This window comes from Aptenodytes patagonicus, chromosome 2 (genome assembly GCF_965638725.1).
Source record: "Aptenodytes patagonicus chromosome 2, bAptPat1.pri.cur, whole genome shotgun sequence".
Lineage (NCBI taxonomy): Eukaryota > Metazoa > Chordata > Aves > Sphenisciformes > Spheniscidae > Aptenodytes > Aptenodytes patagonicus.
In genome coordinates this window covers 160182489-160204151 of record NC_134950.1, presented here as the reverse complement: position 1 = coordinate 160204151, position 21663 = coordinate 160182489, and the positions used below count along the sequence as shown (strand labels likewise).

General features: G+C 37.4%; 1 protein-coding gene across 5 annotated transcripts in view; it reads right to left on the bottom strand.

Moving 5' to 3' along the window:
• The window catches only part of LARP4B (La ribonucleoprotein 4B), a 61475-nt gene that overhangs the window by 21756 nt on the left and 18056 nt on the right, over positions 1-21663 (bottom strand). For 3 of the 5 annotated variants that reach the window (XM_076331889.1, XM_076331890.1, XM_076331891.1), the window contains exons 1-7: positions 8682-12189; positions 6628-6775; positions 6274-6435; positions 3960-4041; positions 2917-3053; positions 2255-2358; positions 337-447 (exon numbers count right to left, since the gene is read on the bottom strand). In XM_076331889.1, the coding sequence (XP_076188004.1) occupies positions 337-447; positions 2255-2358; positions 2917-3053; positions 3960-4041; positions 6274-6435; positions 6628-6775; positions 8682-12110 (4173 nt within the window). In that variant the 5' untranslated portion in view covers positions 12111-12189. Of the gene's footprint in view, positions 1-336; positions 448-2254; positions 2359-2916; positions 3054-3959; positions 4042-6273; positions 6436-6627; positions 6776-8681; positions 12190-20457; positions 20593-21663 lie in introns of those variants that run through there. The other 2 variants (XM_076331892.1, XM_076331893.1) reach the window with 1 other exon arrangement.

Genomic DNA, 21663 nt, shown 5'->3' with positions numbered 1-21663 from the left:
CAGAAATGCTCCAGTAGCATTAAAACAAGATTTAAATTCTTACGATTGAAGCATTTCAATGTGTCATCCAAAATACCAATGTTCTTAGTACAAAAAATTATAGCTTTGGCCAGGAAGCCAGGATATGCAAGCAAGATAAAACTCTTAGAGGGTTATGTTTAGTAGTACTGATAACAGGATATTAGCTAAGTGGAAGCATTACTGGTTTGAGAGGTTTGGGTATTTTTCTTTTGAAATTGTTACATATTTGTAATACAGTTTACAACCCGTCAATCCACCCTCATCCCATCCTTGTTTATTGTTATATTCTAAAATGCTTCAAAAAAATAGTGTTACCTGCTGTGCATCAGCTTCTGATTCAAACGTGATGAACCAATTGTCATTATAGGCAAACTCACAGTTGATAAACTTAGGCAAATTATCTCCTTTGAAAAGTGCTTCAACCTCCTAAGGAAAGTGGTTTTGATAAGAAGGAGAGAAAAGGGTGGGAGAAAAAAAACCAAACAGATGGACAGAAGAAAACATCAATTTAAAGTGCACAACTCTGGAACCCCAGGTAAGAAAGATAAAAAGCACTTTCAGACGTACAAAACAGAACGGAGAACTTCAGAACACCTGTAGTATCGTTAACTCTCTCCAATCTCCCCGCTAGCTAGAAGGAATTCAAACAAGCATCATCTAAGGCCATACTGCAAGTAGAAGTTGCATGCTCCCTTTAATTCAGGGGAGATAAGCTATTTAGGCCATAGACACACACTTAAAATTGGCATCAAGTGCAGAAAAATGTCTATTTCTCCCCTGTTCCCAAAACGATGGCGCCACACGAAAACCCCTGCATACTGCACGGGATAGGAAAACCCTGCCCTTTCAGCAGAAACCTGGAGATACCCTTTAACTCAAGTGTCTACAGATTAATATATTTGAAACAGGGTTTATGTTACCTCAAAAACAATCAGCTAGTTTCTACAGAAAAAACACCTTGGACTTTATATTTGTTTTAATCCATTTACATATTATTTATTTTTGTCACAGAGTTGAGGCCAGCAGCATCAAAAAGCAATGCAACTTGGGAGGCCTTACAGTATTTTGTAACTTTGCTGACCATGCTACGCCAGAAAAATGTATCCTATTAAATCTGTCGGGTTAAGTATAGATTTTCCAGTCTGGCAAATGTAAACACATAATGTATAAAACGCTTCACTTCAGACCACCTCTTTTGAAAATAAAGACTCCTCAGAACTTTGTTGTTGTTAAGCATTTAAGAGTGACCACCCAGTACTAATATATCCAACCCGACAAACTGATAACAGGGGAAAAAACCCCAAACGATAATATTAAAAGCTAGGCAGTCTTTGAAAGGTTACATTTCATTTAGAAAGCTAAACGCAGCTCATATTTTTAAGCTATGTGTATAGCATATCTAACCTCTTCCCTCCAATTCCTTTTAGCATTGTTTCATGCTCCTGTTTACTAAGGCCACTTACCTCTATTATAATTTTTAATCTGCAGTACTTTTTATTTTTGTATGAAGACTATTAAGAGCAGCAACTCTTTTAGAATCTTTATTCTTCCTTGTAAAATTAAATAGAGGGGAAATTAAAATATCTCCCCATCATCAAGAATCTGTGCCTTCTCCTCCTTTTTGAAAATTCAAGATGGTTTAATCTATGGCCCAAACATTTTTTTCTAGTCTTTCCATTAGTCATAGTCCCAGCTACATCAGAGTTGCATTGAATGTCTTTCAAACAATCAAATTCTCCGCTCTCGCACTCATTCCACAAGCCAGCGGAGATCCTTAGCAACTTGTTGACACCTCTACCCTCAGCATTATGGAAATGTTTGCAAAGCTTTAAGTACTTTACCCTAACAAGCTTCAAGGTGCAGCAGTGGCATCTTCCATTCTAAGACTTACCTTCCCTCATCTTTGTTTGCTATTTACCCAAAGAGCTGAGCACTAAGTGCGTATAGATAAGCCAGAGTCAAGACAATTATGGTGTCTCTACCAAACACAGCATTGTCAGTTTTTCATCCCTCTGCAGAGCTACAGGTTTTACCACAGTCTTCCCATGAGTGACGTGCTTCTATCAAATATATTTATTATCCAAACACACGCAATAAACTCAGGTTTAGAAACGTTGTTAGACATTAACTAACAATGTAGTAAGAAATGTGATATACTTATTGAAATCTGGAAGAAGTCTAACTTCCAAATCCTAAGGGAAAAGCATTCTTTACCGAACAATTAAACACTTACTTCAATGGGGGTAGATTCAGGTACTTCACGTAAAATCACAATACAGCGATTCTGATTTGGCCTAACTTTTTCTCCCTTCTCATCCACTTGGACTAAAGGCAACGCTAAGAGAGAAAAGACAAAAATGTACTTCAGCTGTCAGCAATCATAATAGCTTTGCAACACCGAAAGATGCTGTGGACAGTTTTACAATGCAAAGCTTTTTGTGCTAAACTTAAAATATTTTTGAACATTAAAAAACAAGAAGATGACTGAGGATACTTTCAGACATATGAAACTGAGTAGACATGTTCCTTAAAATCTCCACACTCTTCCAGCCTAGAATATCCCAATTCATTAGCTTTTTCATCTAAGGCACATACTGAGTCATGCTCTTTTTTTGATTCTTACCTTAGTGGTAACGTCCAGTAGCCTTTTCTGAGAATTTGAACTCACAGATCATTACTCAATACCTAAAATGTGAAGTAGCTTTGATAAAACTGCAGTCCTATAATTGTGATGGTCTAAACTGGAAGCTGCTTGCTCTATTTAGTGCTTTACAGAAAAAGGATGGCATTTTATTGCGATACATAACAAAAGAAGGAAGAGAGAGTGAAAATCTGGATTAACAGTCCTACGGCAATAACCAAAATGCTTTCTAGCATCGAAGGATTTTTACTTACATCTCAGCACTTCAACAATCAAATCCATATCAGTACTGAGTTTCTTGACATGATCAAGGTTTGCTACTGTCATTATTGGCACATACTGATCACTGTCCATCTGTGATATAAGGTACATGTCACTGGCAAGATTTTCTCTGTTGGGAGAAAAAAAAAAGGGGAAATGTCACAGATGTAACTTTTGCCAATAAACTTGAGACAAAAACTCATCACATAAGAATCTGCCTTCTACAGATTCTAAATTTTGTTTTCAGCATTTCACCAACTCCCCAGTCCATTCACCCACTATATTTCACTTCCTAGAAAACATGAAAGTGTCTTTTTTTTCCTTCATGCAACAGTATTGGCATCTTCCTGTTCAGGCAGTACATTACCCCCACAAACATGTAATATTGTTAGGAGTTTATTACTCCAAATGACCACTGACTCTAACTGGTTATGCAGGAGTATACAGATTAGGAATTGTTCTAGGCTATTAAGACGTGTTTAGGATGTTTTTATCTAGACACAAGCACTGAGAATAATTAAGTACAAGTAAACTGCTCTGATGATCTTGCATCATTCTATACTGGAATGTGTATGATTCAGAGCCCTTAATTTTTTGGTTTTTTTCTTTTTTTAAATTAATCCTTAAAGTATAAAGGGATCTACAAATGCACATACAAAAATACTAGTTTGTATCAATGCAAATTTTAAAACTATTAGCTTAAACAAAGCTTACCAAATGGCTTAACCTACTCAGTTTTAATTTGCAAAAAACCAGTAACAGTCAAAAAAATTCACCTGATCTGTAATTGCTTTTAACTACTCTCACTTCAAAACAATATATTTGCTAGTTTATGTTTTAGGCCCAGAAGTTTCACATAAGCTTTAAGAGGTACATCAATACGATACTCTGGAATTTGTGTGTTACTTCCCCCAAATTCTCATCCTTTCCATTCAGTTTTAAGTGACAGCTGTGAAATATATTAACATACATCCCAAGTTAGGTACTGGATCTTGTTAGTTATCCTCCAGTTTGCTACATTTAGGTATATACATACCTAGATAAGCAGAATTCCAGTGTTTTTTTCAGTAATTCTCGTAAATCTTCCTGACCTTCTGGCTGCAACTGTTCGTTTCCACCTAATAATTAAAATACTTAAGTTTAAATTTAGTTCTGCTATATTACACAATAGATATTTTAATCAAGCCATCATGTCTATTACTGGCTGTATAACTAGTAACAAATTTTCAAATTCAATAAATGTTCGTTGTGCCTTAATTCACCACCCACCAAAATTGCACAGGAACACTTGTTAAGACAAAAAAGAAAAACCGTATCTGACTTCACTTGTTAACCTCTGTTCTCCAAATACATAAAAATTTGAAGCAGTTTCAGAAAAGCAGCTACAAACACATCTCAAAGTAAATACTGAACTGATTTAGCTGGTATATCTGTCTTCCAGTCTTAGGAAACTAACCAATTTCTAGCTGACTAAACCCTGACTAATGCAGCTGACTAATATAGCAAGCAAGCAATGTAATGGAGGCACTTTGTACTTCTGGCCTCACTCTAAATTCCCAACACACTAATTCAGAAAAGAGAGTTTCAAAAACATAGTTATGAAATATCAGCAGATATCCAATCAATTAACAACAGATGTGTGATCAATTAACAATCTCTTGGTTAAGGAAGAGAAAGTAATTTTTTTCTTCTACTTGGAAGTTTCAAAATTATCACATGGAAAACACTAATTTCATGTTCATTTTAGTTTAGACTCAATATCCTACAGTCAGTTGAGGGTAAACTAATTGCGTCAGTGGGAAAACTGTTTAAAGATCACAAGATTAGTGTGATGTTTAGAGATTTACAAAACATTTAGTAACATGTTACATAAATGTAAATTAGTTTTTTTAAAAAGTATTTCACACCAACTATTACCCTCTATACCCTTCTTCAGTAACTTTCATCCTTTTCTTCAGCTCTCCTTAACCTTTCTTCTTCCTAAAGCAACTTCTAATTTCCTCCCACCGTTTTGTCCTTCACGTGTTCTATTCTGATGTAGATAATACCAACACCTGAGAAATACACATATCGTACTAACCACTATGTCCCCTTCCCATCTCCTCTTTCTTCCTTGCCTAAAACCTAGCAGAGACCAAAGTTATATGCATCTTTTAAAATAATAATTAAAAAAATAAAAATCGGATTTCAGAGTTGGGACTACCTATATTACTATTCATCAGATGAATAGATCCCTCCTGCTGTTCAGCTGCTTTGCAACACTGTTTGACTCTTGTTAAAAGTTAACTATTTTGGGCACCTGAAGGAGGTGCTGACAAGTTCTAACACTAAGCTGAGGAACACTGTTCCCTTCTAGAGTGCGAGGCACCATTAATATAATTTTCTATTTGCCAGTTAGTTATTATTTAATATTCCCCAATAGTACCTTTAAGTAGAAGGATCAAAGAGAACTTTCAGTTTTCAACACAAGCAAGGATGATGCCACAACTGTGTCTGATTTCAATTGTCTTGATTTCCAACTAATTATGGATGCTATACTGGTCATTTTAAATACATGTTATAAAATTAGCTAAGCACAATGAACAAGGAGCAGACCTCTCATGAATCTCAAGAAACACTCAGCACATCTTCCTCTCTTTCCCATCCCTCATCTCAGTTCAAGCAGTAATCCTACATGCACCTTGCAGACCTTCTGCCCCTTTCAGTGAAATACAAGCATGGCTGAATCTCTATGCTAGTTTCCACAAGTTTCTTAAAACATGCCATCTGGTATAGACTACAGCTACTAACAGTTGCACTGAAAAAAATCATGAGAGTTCATTAAAAAAGAATGCAAAGAAGTTAGACAAAGTTGTTGCTTGTTTTAGCATTTTAAGTACAAGACTGATCTTTCAACACATTAACATTACTACTTGAGACACAAATGGCATGTGAATTTCACCTCAGTACCTGGGGCCCAACTAGAAACATGCAGCTTAGACAGGTAGGTATCTAAATGTAAACGCCTACACTAGGGACTTGCATTCAGAATAACATTTCAGAAAACAATACTCAGTTATATCCAGAACTTATGATCGATTCTGTGCAGTATCTCATAAGGCCTATATTCAAACAGGAGGAGACTGGTTTCCAAATATGTCTAAGCCTGAGAGCAAAAGAGACAGGATTTTCTGGGGTCTGTTTACAGAATGCATATATTGAACAACAAAAGTGGTGTATTTTTTTTTTTGGTTTGGGGTTTGTTTAGTGGGGGCGTTTCCTTTTTTTTTTTTAATGGATGCCCACTGTTCAACTAAAAATATGTTTTCTTTTTTTAAACCAAGTCCAACCAAGTATCAGCTTTCTCTTACCTGTCTGGGTGCTTTCATGCATAGACTCATACTCAGAATGATCGAGAGCCAAAGGGTTCATATCTGTCTGGTCTGACACCGAAACAGCTGGTGACGGCTCCGGCAGCTCTGTCAGCACTGCATTCTGATGCTTTTTGTCGCCATCACCATTGGCATCCAGTCCTGCAGCAGAGATGACAAACACACTCAAAAAGCATTCCTTCTAATCACAGTAACTTCATAATTAAAACTAAATCTGAAGCAGAGTTGCTTACATATTTGCATTCATTTTTTTAACAGGAAATTAAAATTGAGAAAGTTCTGCACTGAATTTTACCTTTTGCTTAAGCAACATCTAGAAATTCTTACTCATACCTTCTTTACAAGAATCTGGAGGTTGGTCAGGTATTTCTTCCCACGTTTTGCTCACGCTACCATCAGTGGCACCACTTGCTTCCAAGTGTAACATATGATTTCCCCACACCTTTGCATTAGGATTTAACTCAGAAACCTTGGTTGACTCCTACAAAAAGAAATTTCTTTGATTATGCACTTTGTGGATGCACAGCACGCATCTGTGCGTACATACGAACAGTTTAAATAACAGTATCAGATGTACAACTCAAGATTGTATTGTCAAGTTTTTTTCACATTGGAATGTATTAACTGAATTGCCATCCCATGATCGTTTCAGGTACAAAAACGACTGAATTGTGCAGCACAGAATTCATTTCCCTGATTAAGAATCACCAGAAAAGGCTAGCCAAGCAGAGCAAGCTACAACAAACATTTCATTCTTCACCTTTGACAGACTAACTCAACCTGTACTTGCCCTAGACTTCAGGCAGTTCTCAAATACACATTTAACTCAATGTTGATTATATTGTTATCTGTTTCTGCGAAATAACATAAAAAAATTGAGAAAATACAAAAGCACAGGGTTTTTTTGGGGGGACTTATATAAAAATGTAACAGTTTTAAGGAAGCATTATGGAAAATTGAAAGCAATGAGGTGTGCATAACAACTTCTGTCATTACTTCAAGAGAAAAAACAGAGCATTAACAAAAATTTAGGTTAGTTTTCCCCTAGGCAGGACAAAAAGAATGAATTACCAGATCCAGTTAAACCATCTTAGGCCAATCTCCTTTAACCTGGATTGGAAATGGACACATTTAATGGTCATATATGGTTATATATAACCATCATATAAATGATTATATTTGCACTTCAGAAAGATTGGTCTCTGCAGTGCCAGCATCTATGATACTTTGATAGTAACATGAGACAGTTTTCTCTTGTTTAACTAATGTTTGAGCAAAACATGTATTCTGGGTATGGAATAACTTAATCTTTGGTGTGTTTTAATATGATGATTATACTGGGAAAGAGTATTGCTCATGATAGCACATACTAAAAAAGCTTATTAAAATTTCTTTTGTGAATTTAAGGATGCTAGGAACATTATAGAGTTTAAAGACAGGCACTTCAGAATTCCATGAAGCTTTAACTACTCTGAAACGTGTGCACTCAGTCATTATCATAGTGCACAGAAAACACATCTAGAAGGTAAAAAGATCTAAGGAATCTCAACTTAAACACATCTACTGAATGACAGAGAAAAGACATAAGTGGAAGTGTTCGACATAACTACTTGAATAGTAAGGATTCAAAGATGACAGCAAGTTCCATCAGTTTCCATTTTTAATACAAAAACTTCCCCCAGGACATAGCAAACTTAGCTTCTAGTACAATCCACTGCCGGCACTGCAACTGCTGGGCAAGGTCAGAGCAGCTGCTGTAACGCAGTCGGTGCGGAGAACAATACTAAGCGCTGACTCTGCTCAGCGGGGAAGGAAGAGGAGCAGTAGCTGCCGCAGGTCGGCTTTGTTTCTTTCTTACCCCAGCTAGCCAAGATCCAGGCTAGCTCATTCCCCACGCTTCTCCTGCAGCCACTCCTTTCTACAGCACTTCAGAAGACCATCTCCGGAAGTGAGCAAAAGGTTTCCTAATCGCTACCAAGCAAGAACTTTAAGATTTCAGGAAATCCACAAACATTTCTTCCTATATGAAGGTAAAGAGCACTATTAACAGTCTGTTTAAAGTTTCCCTTCCACATACTGAAGTGTTCATCTCAAGTTCATCTAGAATTGAGAATCTGCAGTCAAGATACTTTGCCCAACGTTTAAACTTTCACACAAGGTAAACAAAACCAAAAAGAAAAAAAAAGTCAATATTCAGCAACATTTTGAACTACTACATTCTGTATAGCATTTGGTTTTGCAAAGGAAAGAGAGAGTGGTCAGCTTCAGGACAAAACAGCATATGATACAGTTAACTATCTAATGAAACCACAGTTTGACTTGGCTTATTCCAATTCCTAGCTTTGGCCTTAAGCTTTAACATCAAATCACTTCTGCAGAATACTTACAAGTTCATTTTTATCTTGCCATCCCCAAGTACCAAAGTTTTCTGGTGCTAGCAGCTGATACGGGTATCTTCCCACTGCATATGAAGCACCTGTTAAATCTTCAGGTTCATCCTGGAAGTTTTCACTAACTATACATAGTCTGTCATTCTTCACGGTAGTGTTAGAAATTGTATTATTCCATAAAAAGCTCATCAGATATTCACCATTACCAGCACTGACGGTGTCAGAAAATAGCTGATTTGTCCATTCAGCATTGCCAGTCTGAAGACTAATGAAATGCGACCATATTTCAACTTGGGGAGTTTGTCTGTCCAGTTCATAGGAGTGCTCTTGGTCACTTGATACGTCTTGCATCAGATCTAATACACACCGCTCACTGCCTCGCTGAAATCCTGCGGCACCAGGAGAGGCACTGTGTATTTCATAGGAAGGAGTAGCAGCGTATTTGTCTACCTGCTTTGGGTCAACAAAAACTCCAAGCTCTTTGTTTGAAAAAATCTTGTGATCTGACTGCATCTGTTCCCAACTTGTGGTCAAGTCATTCATTTGAGTATTTAATATGTAACTGGTGTTTTTCAGTTCAGTAGTCTTGGCTTCTAACTCCTTTAAATTCCCCATGGCAAAAGCTTCTAGATTGCCAGCTGTCATACTAAAACCAGTGAGGTTCTCCTCCTTTGAGTGGATGCTGACACACTGTTTTACTTCACCATCCCGAAGGTTACATTCATTTACATCACACATACTTTTTTCATGAGTTTCTGATCCTACTTCAGTAAAAGGCCCAAGAGAAACTTGGGTGTTCCCGACCTCTGGCTCTGGACTGGCACAGTGACATAACTCAGGCTCTTCCACTGGTTTATTATGCACGTGAGAATATGAATTTTGACACAATGAAGGTAAACAATTACGGGCTTTATGTAAGAGATTACTGGCATCTTTCAGATTTTTAGTGTCATCTATCAATTTTACACTCTTGTACATACAATTGTCCAAAGCTACAGGTACAGTGGAGTTAGAGTAAGTATTCTGATCCTGAGTCAAGCCTTTATTGCAATTTAAGATGTTTTTATCATGATCAACAATGTTAGCATCCAAATTCTGTTTTACATTTTCTGCCTTGTTATCAATTGTCTCATTTAGATGACCTTCAGATTTTGCCTGTTTTACAGATTCTAGTATATCCCCAGCTATTGTGGCTGAGTCAGTCCCTGCATTCCATTGATTTTTCACTGCGCAGAAGGAACATACATCGTGTTCCTCAGCTTGTCTACAGTTCATGTCCATTTTATTCATATCCTCACATTCCATAGACACAGAAGAGACACCATTTTTGTTATCTGAATTTGAATATTTGCATACTTTACCTTTATTCCCTGATGACTCTTGTGAAATCTGAGATTCTAGGCTGTTTTTCTTTAGGAACATTTCATCTGCACTTGTGTTACGTAGTTCATGAGATGTCAAAGTGCCACCACTTACCCATGATCGAGTTCCACTCAAGCAACCAGCTTCCTCAAGCATGTCGCCTTTCAGCTCAATGATACTCACACAGACATCTTCCTCCATGCCACTATGGTTTGCAACTTCAGTTGATGTCTTGTTTTCAGTGCAACCCTTAATTTGAGTTTGGAAATCAGAACTTTCTTCCAAGTTTTCGTGCATTTCAGTCACATTCAAAGCTTCACAGCTATGCAAAACTATACCTGTGCATTTCTCTTTATCTTTCAAGAATCCTTCCAACACACTGTGATGTTCACTGGAGTCAGGTGCAAATGTTTGGCTATCACCATACGTTCTTTGAAATGTTCTCTTTTCCAGATTTGAGTTTACTTCACTTTCTGGGTTTAGGAAGTAGCCTTCTTCAGCAAGTTTTTCTACACGTTGACTCACCAAAAAAGAATCATTGCCCATTTCATGTAACTCTAATGATAATTTGAAGTTACCCCTCATGTTCTCTGCCATCTGTTTAATATTTATTTCCCTTACAACACTTGAGGGATGCCTATTTAAACCAAATGGTACCATCTCAGAATCATGACTTCCCTCAATTTTTCCTGAATTACATATTCCAGTGTTTAACAATACACTGGAAATACAACCACTGTGTTTCATGTTTTCTGAATTAGGGCTGTATTGGTCCTCTTCAGCAGCATCTACAAATTTTACAGAATCACAAGCTCTATGGAGTGATTCATTCCAACTGACAGCATTACCTATGGTATATACCTCCTCTTGTCGATTCTCAGGGACGACTTCATCATATACTTTCGCTCTTAAGCCATCTGTTACTGTATTGTCAGTATTTAACCTATGCACCTGACACCTGTTAGCCAGTAAGTTATCATAAGAAGACTGGATGTCTATGTTACAATATTCCTTTGTTTCCTTTTTCTGCATGTTTGACCTATCCTCTTTTTTATACTCAAACAGTTCTTTCTGTGAATTAAACTTAGCTTCCACTTGTGCCGACTGCTGCATTGGAAATTCCTCCCCAGTGTCTAGAGGTCGTGCCATGCTGCACATTCGTTCATCGGTAACAGCTGAGTTATCTACGTCTGCTGCAGCCTCTTCATGCGCAGTAGCTGGCACCTCTTCATCCCCTCTCAGTTCTTCAGCATCTACAACACAAATACTGTAAAACTCCCTATCTTTTGTATTTTGCCTGTCGTCTACATCAAGACAGGAAAATGTTGGAGACATCTCTCTATGTGAACTTGAAACCTTTTGTAGGCTGTCACTCTCGCTGTCTTCAACGTGTACTGTTGTTTCATTCTGCCTTGAATGGTCACATGTAACTGCATAATCCTCCAGAAAATTTCTATTTAAGGAAATTTCACCCCGTAAGCCTTTGTCTAGGATGTCTGGTACATGTGAAGTAGAAATATGATCAAACAAGCAATGCTCTTCTACAGCTACATTTTCATTTTTAATTTTACTATTAATATTTTCTGTATTGTTCATGTGCTGACCATTACTATTAGATTTTTTAGGTACTCTTTTTTTAATAACCCTATCTTTCTTTTCTTCACTTTTCTGCACATTTCCATATGTACCAGAGACCTTCAGGAGGTGACTAAAGGAATTAAAGAAGCTAAAAGGTCTGTCATACGCTCTCCTAGAGCTCTCACGTGGAGCATTCTCCACGCTTTTGTACGACGGATATTTTGCTTTTCTATCCCAGAACCCAAATTTAGAATTTGACGCTATGTAATCATCACTACGAACGCATTCAATGCTGACTATCGCAGCTGCCCCATTAACCGTCCTTCCCACTGTATGCAGATCCTGGCTTTCCACAGTTCCTAAAATTGAAAATGAAGTTTTACTTATCCTTGACTCTGGTGCTTCCTCTTCCACAGATTTTTGTAACAAGCCGGTTTTCTCCTCATTCGTGCTGTTACTCAATTCTTTACTGAAGCAGCAGCCCATGTTCAATAAGTAGTGTCAGAGGAGTCTTCTCATTGCAAATCACCTTCCTCTATACACTAAACTAACTTTCTGCTGCTACTGAGGAGACAAGCCAACACCCAGCTGCCAAAAATAGCACACTTTAAAACCATGCAGGGGTTCATATGTCATTGCCACTCAAAGTCCAAATCCCAGTTGCGGAGCAATGTTTTAGTATTTCATCATATGCACTGTAATTTTCAAGCCAAATAATTCTCCTAATGAGATTACAGTCTGTTTACAAGTATTACCAAGTCTTATGAACTTCCATTGTTTAATTTCCTGAAGTTTCCTTCATCCAAATCATTAAAATATTTAAATGACATCTTTCACAATGTCCATGTGTGCCAAAAAACTGCTTGCCTTCATATTTAATACAACTCCCGCTTTCTATACAAGGATAAATGCAGTCTGGCTTCACATGTTTAAATCTGATTTGAAGACTAAAGTAGTGGAAGCTATTAGATCAAACACATTTTGGACCAATTTCTCCTTGTCCTCCCTTCCCCCAGAGCTGAACCTACACCAAGATTACTTCTTTAGGAAAAACAGGCTAAAGATAGATAAGACCTCACGTATTCCATTGAACAGTCACCGTACGTTATCAGAAGCTAATTCTGTTCCAAGCCTTTTTTTTAATTCGTTATCTGCATGAAAAAAAGAATACATAATCCCTCAGTGACTTACAGCACTGGAAGGGGCCTCACGATCATCTAGCAATCTCGTGGTACTGTGTCAGGATTAATTATACTTAATGTCCAAAAAATTTGTGTATTCTTTTACAAAAAAAACTCGGACAGATTTAAAAGGTAGTTTGACTAAATGCTGCTTCTTCCAAAAGTCTGTCCCCAGTGTAAGTTTTCTTTGTTATATATAAACAGACTTCTTTCTGACTTTATGACAGCAAAGAACATCTTTCTACACATGTATTTACATATTGGAAGACTTCTACTACTGTAAGTCCCTTTACTTGCTAAAAAAGTGGTTCTGTTTCCTCAAAAATAAAAACCCAGTAAAAAAAGCTGGAAGTACCCAGCAATCTCTTCTGCTCTAAACAGAGTTGTTCTTATTTGCCTTTACATAACCTTACATCACTCGGACCTCCTCTCAAATCCATTGCTATTATTTCACATTTGGACCCCATCCTTCAGAGAGCTTGCAGACTGTACCACTACAGCACCACTCTACGGCGTTACTTAAAAGATACTGAAAACACACATGAAAGACAAGACAGACCCTTGAACTCTATTTCAAATGTTCTTTCAGCTGTACCTTGAACTGAGTGCTATTTTTCAATTGGTTGTGCACCTTATGGCAAGTTTAATCAAGATGTACTTGAACTAGAGTTTTAAGATAGCCTGGCAACTTGCCTTCATTGTATTCATACAGCAGTATATAGAGGTACTAAGGCTAATTAAAGCAGTTGCCTTTCAACTAACTAGTAAGAGATGTATTTTAATTTCTATTGTAAACTATACTTGCAGAGTAAAGGCTGCTTAACACAGAGATCCAGGCTCTAATATTCCACTATCATTACTTTTTTTTTTTCATGATTGTCATTGTGACTTATTTTACAGCTGCTTTCATGGCAAGTCACATAGCCTACATAAGGCTGAAGACATTATTCAGTCTTATCTATGTTGTCTGTACAGTCCCCGTCACTGTCACACTGCAAGATTTCTGCTTTGTTTCCAAAATTCCAAGGCGGGGGGGCGGGGGGCAATCTTTACCATCTTTACCAGAGAAGCCCACAGTCACTTCTTCCCTTCAGTCTCCTTCATTTACTTTACTTCTGACAGAAAATCTACTACTATCAACATAGAAATAAATTAAGCATCAGTTCCTCTTTTACTCATTCATATCTAGTTGGTAAACTAAGTTCACATCTGTTTAGAGTAATGAACCAAAAGAGAAGCAAGCACTTTGTTTCCTGTTGTAACCTGAAGACTGAGGAAAAAAAATGACACTGCACTGAACCACAGTAAGCAGGGCCAGGCTGGATTAAAATCAGGTAGAAGAGAACATGAAAAAAAAAAGCTCTTGCTATCCCAGACTGCTCACAATCTTATGATAATAACTTGCAAGTACAAGGTAGTACTGAGGAAGTGCAGAAGCACTCTAGAAATTCAGATGTTTCACTTTAGTCTGCACTGCAGTCACTATGAAGCACTCCTGCGGTAATAGTAGAGTTCACATTTAGCAGCATAAAACAGACTAGAGGTGAATCTCTCTTCCTTATACAGCGTGAAATGCTTCCATTCTCTTCTCTGAAGCTTTTGCAAGGTATTTGAATATTTATTTTGAATCATTTCTTATCCTACTTCTCTTTATAAATACTGTGTAACACAAAAAAGTGCAAAGCTGTAATATGGCTGCCAATGTAGCTTTTTCTCCCCATACAAGTATTCTGCTTATAGGACAAATGAATCACAAAAAAATAATGTGTTTTAGATTCTTAAATGCCATATAAATTTAAATGCCATAGGCAGACTCAGATTTGCATACGTGAAAGAACCATATTGGCTAACTTTCAGGGGAAACTTCCTATTCACCACTAATCCTCTGACCATAAAAAAGATTGCTGAATTGGCTAGGGAATACATCCCCTCTCAGCAAGTCTGCTTTGAAATTGCAAAGTGAGAAAAGAGGAAGACTACCCTGCCCCCTCCAGCTTATCCAATACATGAAGCCTCAAAGTGCCTGCAGATACATTGTTCTTAAGGATAGGAAGTCTGATGCATCATTGCTGCCATCTGCTGCATTTTTTTTAATTCTCCCGCGGGACAAAGTTATTCAACATGCTTGGATCCAGACTTAAAACTAAGCCAAGTCACTCCTCTCTTTAGCATTCCCTGGAACCAAGTACAGGGAAAGGGGGAGGGTGTTACTTCTAATAGTTTTTTTGAAGAAATGCCATGAGCAAACAATTCAACTGTTTTTAATGTAGCATAAAGTCACAATAATACTTGCAAAGTTTACAACTATTCAGAAAACTCCCTCATCAGGTAAATAAATAGCGAGATTTTTCCCCTCTGTGATTTAACCATTACTAATGACGTGCTTTCTAGAGAGGAACTAAGTGCATTTAAGAGAAGGACCAGAGCAAAGTCCACTTTTCCAGTGCCTTAACAAGCACTTCTGCTATCAACTAATGGGGAGAAAATGGGTGAAGCAGTTCAAGCAAGTAGAAACTTCTTCCATTTTTCCCATACCCTTCTCCTTATGTGCAAAGGCACATTTTGTACTTGTTCCTTTGGTTTTATCTAAGAGTTCCAGGGATAATTTCTATTTTTAAGCACCTATAGTGAACATTCATTAAGTCACATTTCTCAATATTGTTTATTGTGGGATCACCATTAAGAAAAAACAGCAACATAAATTTAAGCAGAAAATGCCACACTGTTATGCTACATGACCTGAGGTTGGTTGTTTAAATTCCAAGACTCAGTAAGTCTTAAAAGCCTTCTGGCTAAGATAAACACCGCCACCTGACTTGAAAAGCACTTTAAAACTAACAGAATTTGTGCTCTGCCACTTTGGAGCCCAGCTCAGCTGGAGGGTGGGTTTTATTTATTTTGGGTTTTTTCTTTATACATATGTATTTTGGCTCTAGTATATTTCTCATCTACTCAAAGCCTAAATGGGTTTTCCCTCTCCATGAAACAAAACCGCTCTGAAGCAGCACTTTCATAACTTGAACAGGTTTCTTTTTTTTTTTTAATAAGTATTTTAGTCCTATGTCCTGCACACTCTTACGCAGAAAGCAGGAAGTCAACATGCTCATCAACAGGAGTATACCTACCCATCTACTTTCATTTCTACGTGTACCTATTCCTTGTCAAGGAATAAGGGTTTATCCCATACATAGTCTTAAAGACCTAAGTTTTAAAATATAGTCTAGCTTTAAAGTTACAATAGCAAAAGTTAAAACAGTCCTTACAACCTTCTGACATCTAACTTCATTTATCCTTTTTCTATAATAAAGTCATGCAATCGTAACTAGTCCTGAAGAAACAGTGATTATCCTGCACTCTCAGGCCATACCTGATGTCATGCCCACTGCCAGTTAAGGGAAAAGAGAAGAGCAGCATCACAACAGACGTCACAACATCACTACTGCAGGCTTTTGGAAAGAGCTGGTCAAATTGCTTAACTCTCCCTCTAATATATCAAGATTAAATGGACTGTTAAGAGTTTAAATATACATTTTACACATTAAAGCAATTAAACATTAGCATTAGAAGTCATCTACAGGTGCAGAACTATGCAGCACTTTTCTTATGGTCTAAATCTACAATAATGTGACAGAGCGAACACTAAGCAGTATTGATCTTTCATGATGATGATACTGTACATGTTCAGTTTAAGGTCTAATCTTCCCATCTCTCATTTAAAGCTATTCATGATCTCTTGAATTATTATATATCACCTACATGTTATACAAACTGCTACTTAACTCTTAATTGGCACATACATATGTAATACTGTGTATCGTCAAATGATCTGAGGATTATATGCTATACTGAATTTTCAATAAACCGTTACACAGGGTCCTATATTAAACTAGTAAATCTAATTTCCTCAGTCCCTTTTTATTCTGTGAGGCTTATTCTTGAATGGGTTGCAAAAGGATTTCTGAATAACATAACCTAGCAGCTCTAAGCCCGAGACATCCTTCCACATTGCCTCCTATGAAAAACATTTTAGGAAGTACAATTAAGTCCCATCTTAAGTTTTCTGACTTGCTAGCTATTTTTCTTGTGCTTAGAACCAACAATATGATTGAACTTGTATTTACAGTACCTATAAGCATTGACAAAAACCAGCACACCACATCGGTTTGAATTCCCATTAACAGAAGCCCATGGCAGCGCCTGATAATTATTCAACTAGAGAGAGAATGGGTGATGCTCATATTGCCATCAGACAGCAAGTTTAAATGGCCCCATGGTAATATCCTCCACTGGAACATACCGACATTTACAGAACCTGTTGCCACTTGATGACAAGAATCCCTTCTAAAGTTAATTTCAAACTGCCAGATCAGGTCTTCGATTCAGACAATCAAGGACAGAAAATTCTTTGGTCCTTGGAAAATGCTCTGAGAAGCTACATATTCAAATGTGGGCATGGCAGGGGAAGAGTTTAGGATCAATGAGAAAGGAAAAAGATCGTGCCTTTAGCACTAAAGGTTAATTAAGTCCTGTTTGGCAGACACAGGTCATATAAACTACCTCCACCATGGGATTTGGTCTTGGTCTCTTCCCTCAGAAAGTAACCTCGAATTTCTAGCAACAAAGTGTTACTGATTGAAAAGGAAACAGAGAAGTGAGTCAAAAGGGAGTGAAACATTTCTTAAACACTGACTTTCCTGGGTCCAGTCTGACAATGGCTTTCTCAGAAAGAGTAATTGTCAATCAGGATACAAAAAATATCCAATGACAGATGTCACCTGAAGTGACAAAGCCTGCCTCTAGGTTAAAAAAAAGCCAGAAATACCAGCATATTTCACTCCCAAATTTATCAAAGCTAAGAATTTGCTAGTATCCTCTAAACTATCTACCTCCAACTTGTAAGCGTAAGCTACTATGAGCAAGAAATTTACGAGGATCCTCAAGTTGCCAACTTCCTTCAATCGACTTGAGTGCAAAACTACTGAAATTCTGCTGTTCAATACTACTATAATCAGTCAAATTCAAGCAGAGCTGTTGTTGGAAACTAACTATACTAGGCTTGCGATCAATCTACATTAGGCATTAAATAGCATATAGTTTTATAGTTACTTCAAGGCAGAAGAAATGACTTTGGCTCCCTCACCATGAGGTTAAGCCTTTGAAAACTGTTAGTAAACAAGTGACCTCTGTAACAGTAACATAAGCAACCCCGGAAAGTGATTCCTGAAGGCTTCCACCACAACATCAAAACTTTTGTTTTAATTCAGTCGCTATTGACTATCTGTTCAACATTACTAACAGTAGAACATGTGTTAAGTTTTGTTCCTGCCAAAGAAAACAGACTGACTAAAGTCATAATTAGGAAAATTTATTTATTGTTAATAAAGATATAATAAAAAATACTTTATATAATCACTTCAGAATTAAGACTAGCATACAGGGAGTTATTTTTCCAGGATCTACAGAGGTGTATCAAAATTTCCAGTAGAAATTCTACAACTTTCCTCCTGAACTGCCACAAAAGCACTCGGACTAGGTATCAACAGATCCTAGTAGAACAGCATAGCGAAAATAGCTCAGGAATGTAATTCAGCAAATTTCTTTTAAGTCTATTTAAAAAAAAAAAAAAAGACTCCTAGAAATCTCACCAGATACCATGGCAGTATGGCCCCATATCATACACACATTGAAGTAGGGATCACCACAGACATGAATCCATACCTTTATGCAGTCTAGCCCTCTGATCTCAAAATAGTTAAGACACACAAGAAACAGCAGGTGATTTTCAGTTAACCTGACGCATGTACTTGCTAAATGCAATCGAGTCAGGACTTCAGAAGTTCTTCTCCTTCCTATCACATTTTTGGAAAGATAAAAGTGTCTTAATGATTTTAGTTTGCTAACTTCTTCCTGTACCCCATGAAGTTTTTCCTCGAACTATAGCCTTGTTCCCAAAACTTGCAAGTGAAGTCCTGAAGCACTGGCAAAATATACTCATGCAAGCATGCCATTATGGACGGGACTATCTTGAAAACACCACTTTTAACAGCATATATTGGCAATGATTCTCATCCAACAAAATGACCTTCTGATGCTGTGCATATAAGAGTATGATACTGGTATAACTTAAGAGCTTAATACGCTACAGGTCTCAGCTTTTTAGAATAAAATATTCAGCAAAGGAAAAGCTTTAATCTCAAAAGAATTAGTTATTTGAAATGTACCATTATAGCATTATGGATACATTCCAAGATATCCAAATTAACATTAGTCTCCTCTGCTTAGGAAAAGAGCAGATAGATTTTCTGAAATTGAAAGAAATTATTACTCTCTTTCTCCAAATAAGTATGAAAGAACAGAAATTAAGATTTAGATCCAAGTTTACATGAAGCTTTATAAAAGTTCTAGTATGCCAAATTAAAAGAACTAGCATCAATGTGAAGACTAATCAAACCACCTTTAATACTAATGCACCTGTTGAAAGTGCACTGACAGTTCCAAGCTTTTGAAGCAAATCTGCAAGAGCCTCTTACTCAAGCTTACACACTGGCTTCTTGGAATTAATGACTTGAATACGGGGTGGGGCAGCGAGGGGAAATCACAAAAGCTCAACTTTTAAAAGTATGGCACAAAAGCGGGTTCAACTTTTTCCTCTACTGTCAAATAGACAAAAATTCATATCTGAGAAAGATAAAACAGAGCAGAAGAGAACCCAGAATGCCAATTAAAAAAAAAAAGGAGAGGGAGGGGGGAACAACAAACAAAAACCCCACCAGCTTGCTTAGCAAGCAAGCACAAGTTTACAGTGTTTTTCAAAATTCTCCTTAGTGCTTGCTGCAAGGTAAGTGGAAGCAGCAAGCATCTGCTGCTGCTGCTGCAAGGTTAAGTTGAAGCAGCAAGCATCTGCTGCTTAGCATAGCACAGGCTAAGTGCCTAGCAGAACATACACTGAAACCAAACCCTTCGAGATGTCCCAAGAGGAAACATTTCTCCCAATATACAGTTAAAGTTCAAAGACAAAAATATAATGTTATGAGTAGAGCTTACACATAAATCAAGTATTCAATCTTCTTGAAAATGTATGTAATATTTACTGCAACATATATACACACAGTACTGTCTGCTGTATGATCTGCCAAAAGCATCTCATAAAGCAACTTACTGGATTGTGCACAGTAGCACAGAAGCAGCAGCACGTGCCATTTGGCAGAACTGACTGAGCAAAATTCCTGTTACAGAATGCAATCTCCTGTTTGTATGGGTTCGTACTTTTTTCAATTACAGATACATGCCAAGTACATTTCCCGCATTTTCCTCAGATGTTAATGTGTGAGCTAGAACCTAACTCAAGATTGGTAATACAATTCCTGCATAGCCTAAAAAGCCCTGTACTTTAAATGAGTGCAAACTCTTGTAACTTGCAGTTTGTTTAAATCCCCCGTAGGGCTGAAGAAAAGTTAAGTTGATGCTCTTACTCGGTATGGTGAATTAGCCACCTTCAACAGCTCTGTTCTAGGATTTTATGTTGCAATGCTATCAGCCAACTGTCTTCTAAAATGTTTTGAGATACAATTTTGATTAAGACATAGTAAAAAAAAAACAAACCTGTTTCATGCAACACTTATACCAGGGGAATATGTAATTATAATACTTACTAGATGAGAACCGTCTTTAACTTCTTGTACTTGCTGCACCTGCGGTTCAGCCACAACTTTAGTGTCCTGATCAGAAGTCATGAGCTGTCTGCTTTTTGGCTGCTCAGAGAGAACTTTACTGGTCACCTTTGTAAGCTGCAGAAACAGGAAGACAAAAGATTCAGTAAGTGGTTGTTGAAATTCCTGAGAACTCACAGCCGTTCCAGACGTGCCATGCCGATTCAGACCAAAGGTCCAAAGAACTTCCCCACAACACGGTCAGGATTATGCATTCAGAGAAAACGTTATGGCAGAAGGCGAGGATAAAGTGATCTTGCAGATACGCTCAGCTCCCAGACGCTGGCTGCCTCGGGAGTGCAGATGAACATTTGCCACAGCACCGGGCAGGGAAATTCCACTGGGTAAGTTTCACTTGATTCTCACCTTAACTATTCAGATTGGTTTTCAAACTGTGACTTTTTCATACCACTTGGTAGACTTACTTAACTTATTAAGAAGCATTTAGACACAAACCAACCTTTGTATTCTACAGCTACTCTGACAGTCACTTAATCTTCGCAAATTTTAAGAAGCATGTTACAACAGTTCTGCTAGATTAGTAACGCTCAACAAGTTGTTCTGCTCCATCTTCCTAAAATATTATTTTATTTGATTAGACAAGTAGAAAACTGAGCAGAGTTGAAAGTCTGACAGCGACTTCGCTTTGAAATTTGATGCTATTATTTAATACTGTTATTTGGAAAAAAAAAAACACCAAACTGGTCTTTAAAAAACCAGGAAAAGCTCATTTAAAGCATGAAGTCTTAGAAAGTAAATATTGGAGTGTAAAATCAGGGTCATTTTTTCTTTTCTAAAAGGATGATGAGCAAGTTGTAATATGCTTTTTGAGTTACTTATTCACGTGGAAATTCCAGTACTGCATCTGTAACAATGTGTGAGGAAAATTTATTGCCTTCAAGTTGGTGACACCAAACTTCAGGGTGAGATTGTCTACGAACTCCTTAAAAAAAAAAAGTGAAGATTTGCAGCATATGGAAGGTGATGGTATGATTCCATTCTTTGGCAGCTTAAGCTCCTTTTAGTGTATCTTGACTCCAAAAGACTGGAGTTAAAAAGTATTTCTTTCAGTCTATGGCATTATGGCCTTCCATGGAATGTCCTCTACACTATACTTTGAAATGGACAAAAGCCTTTCATACAACTGGC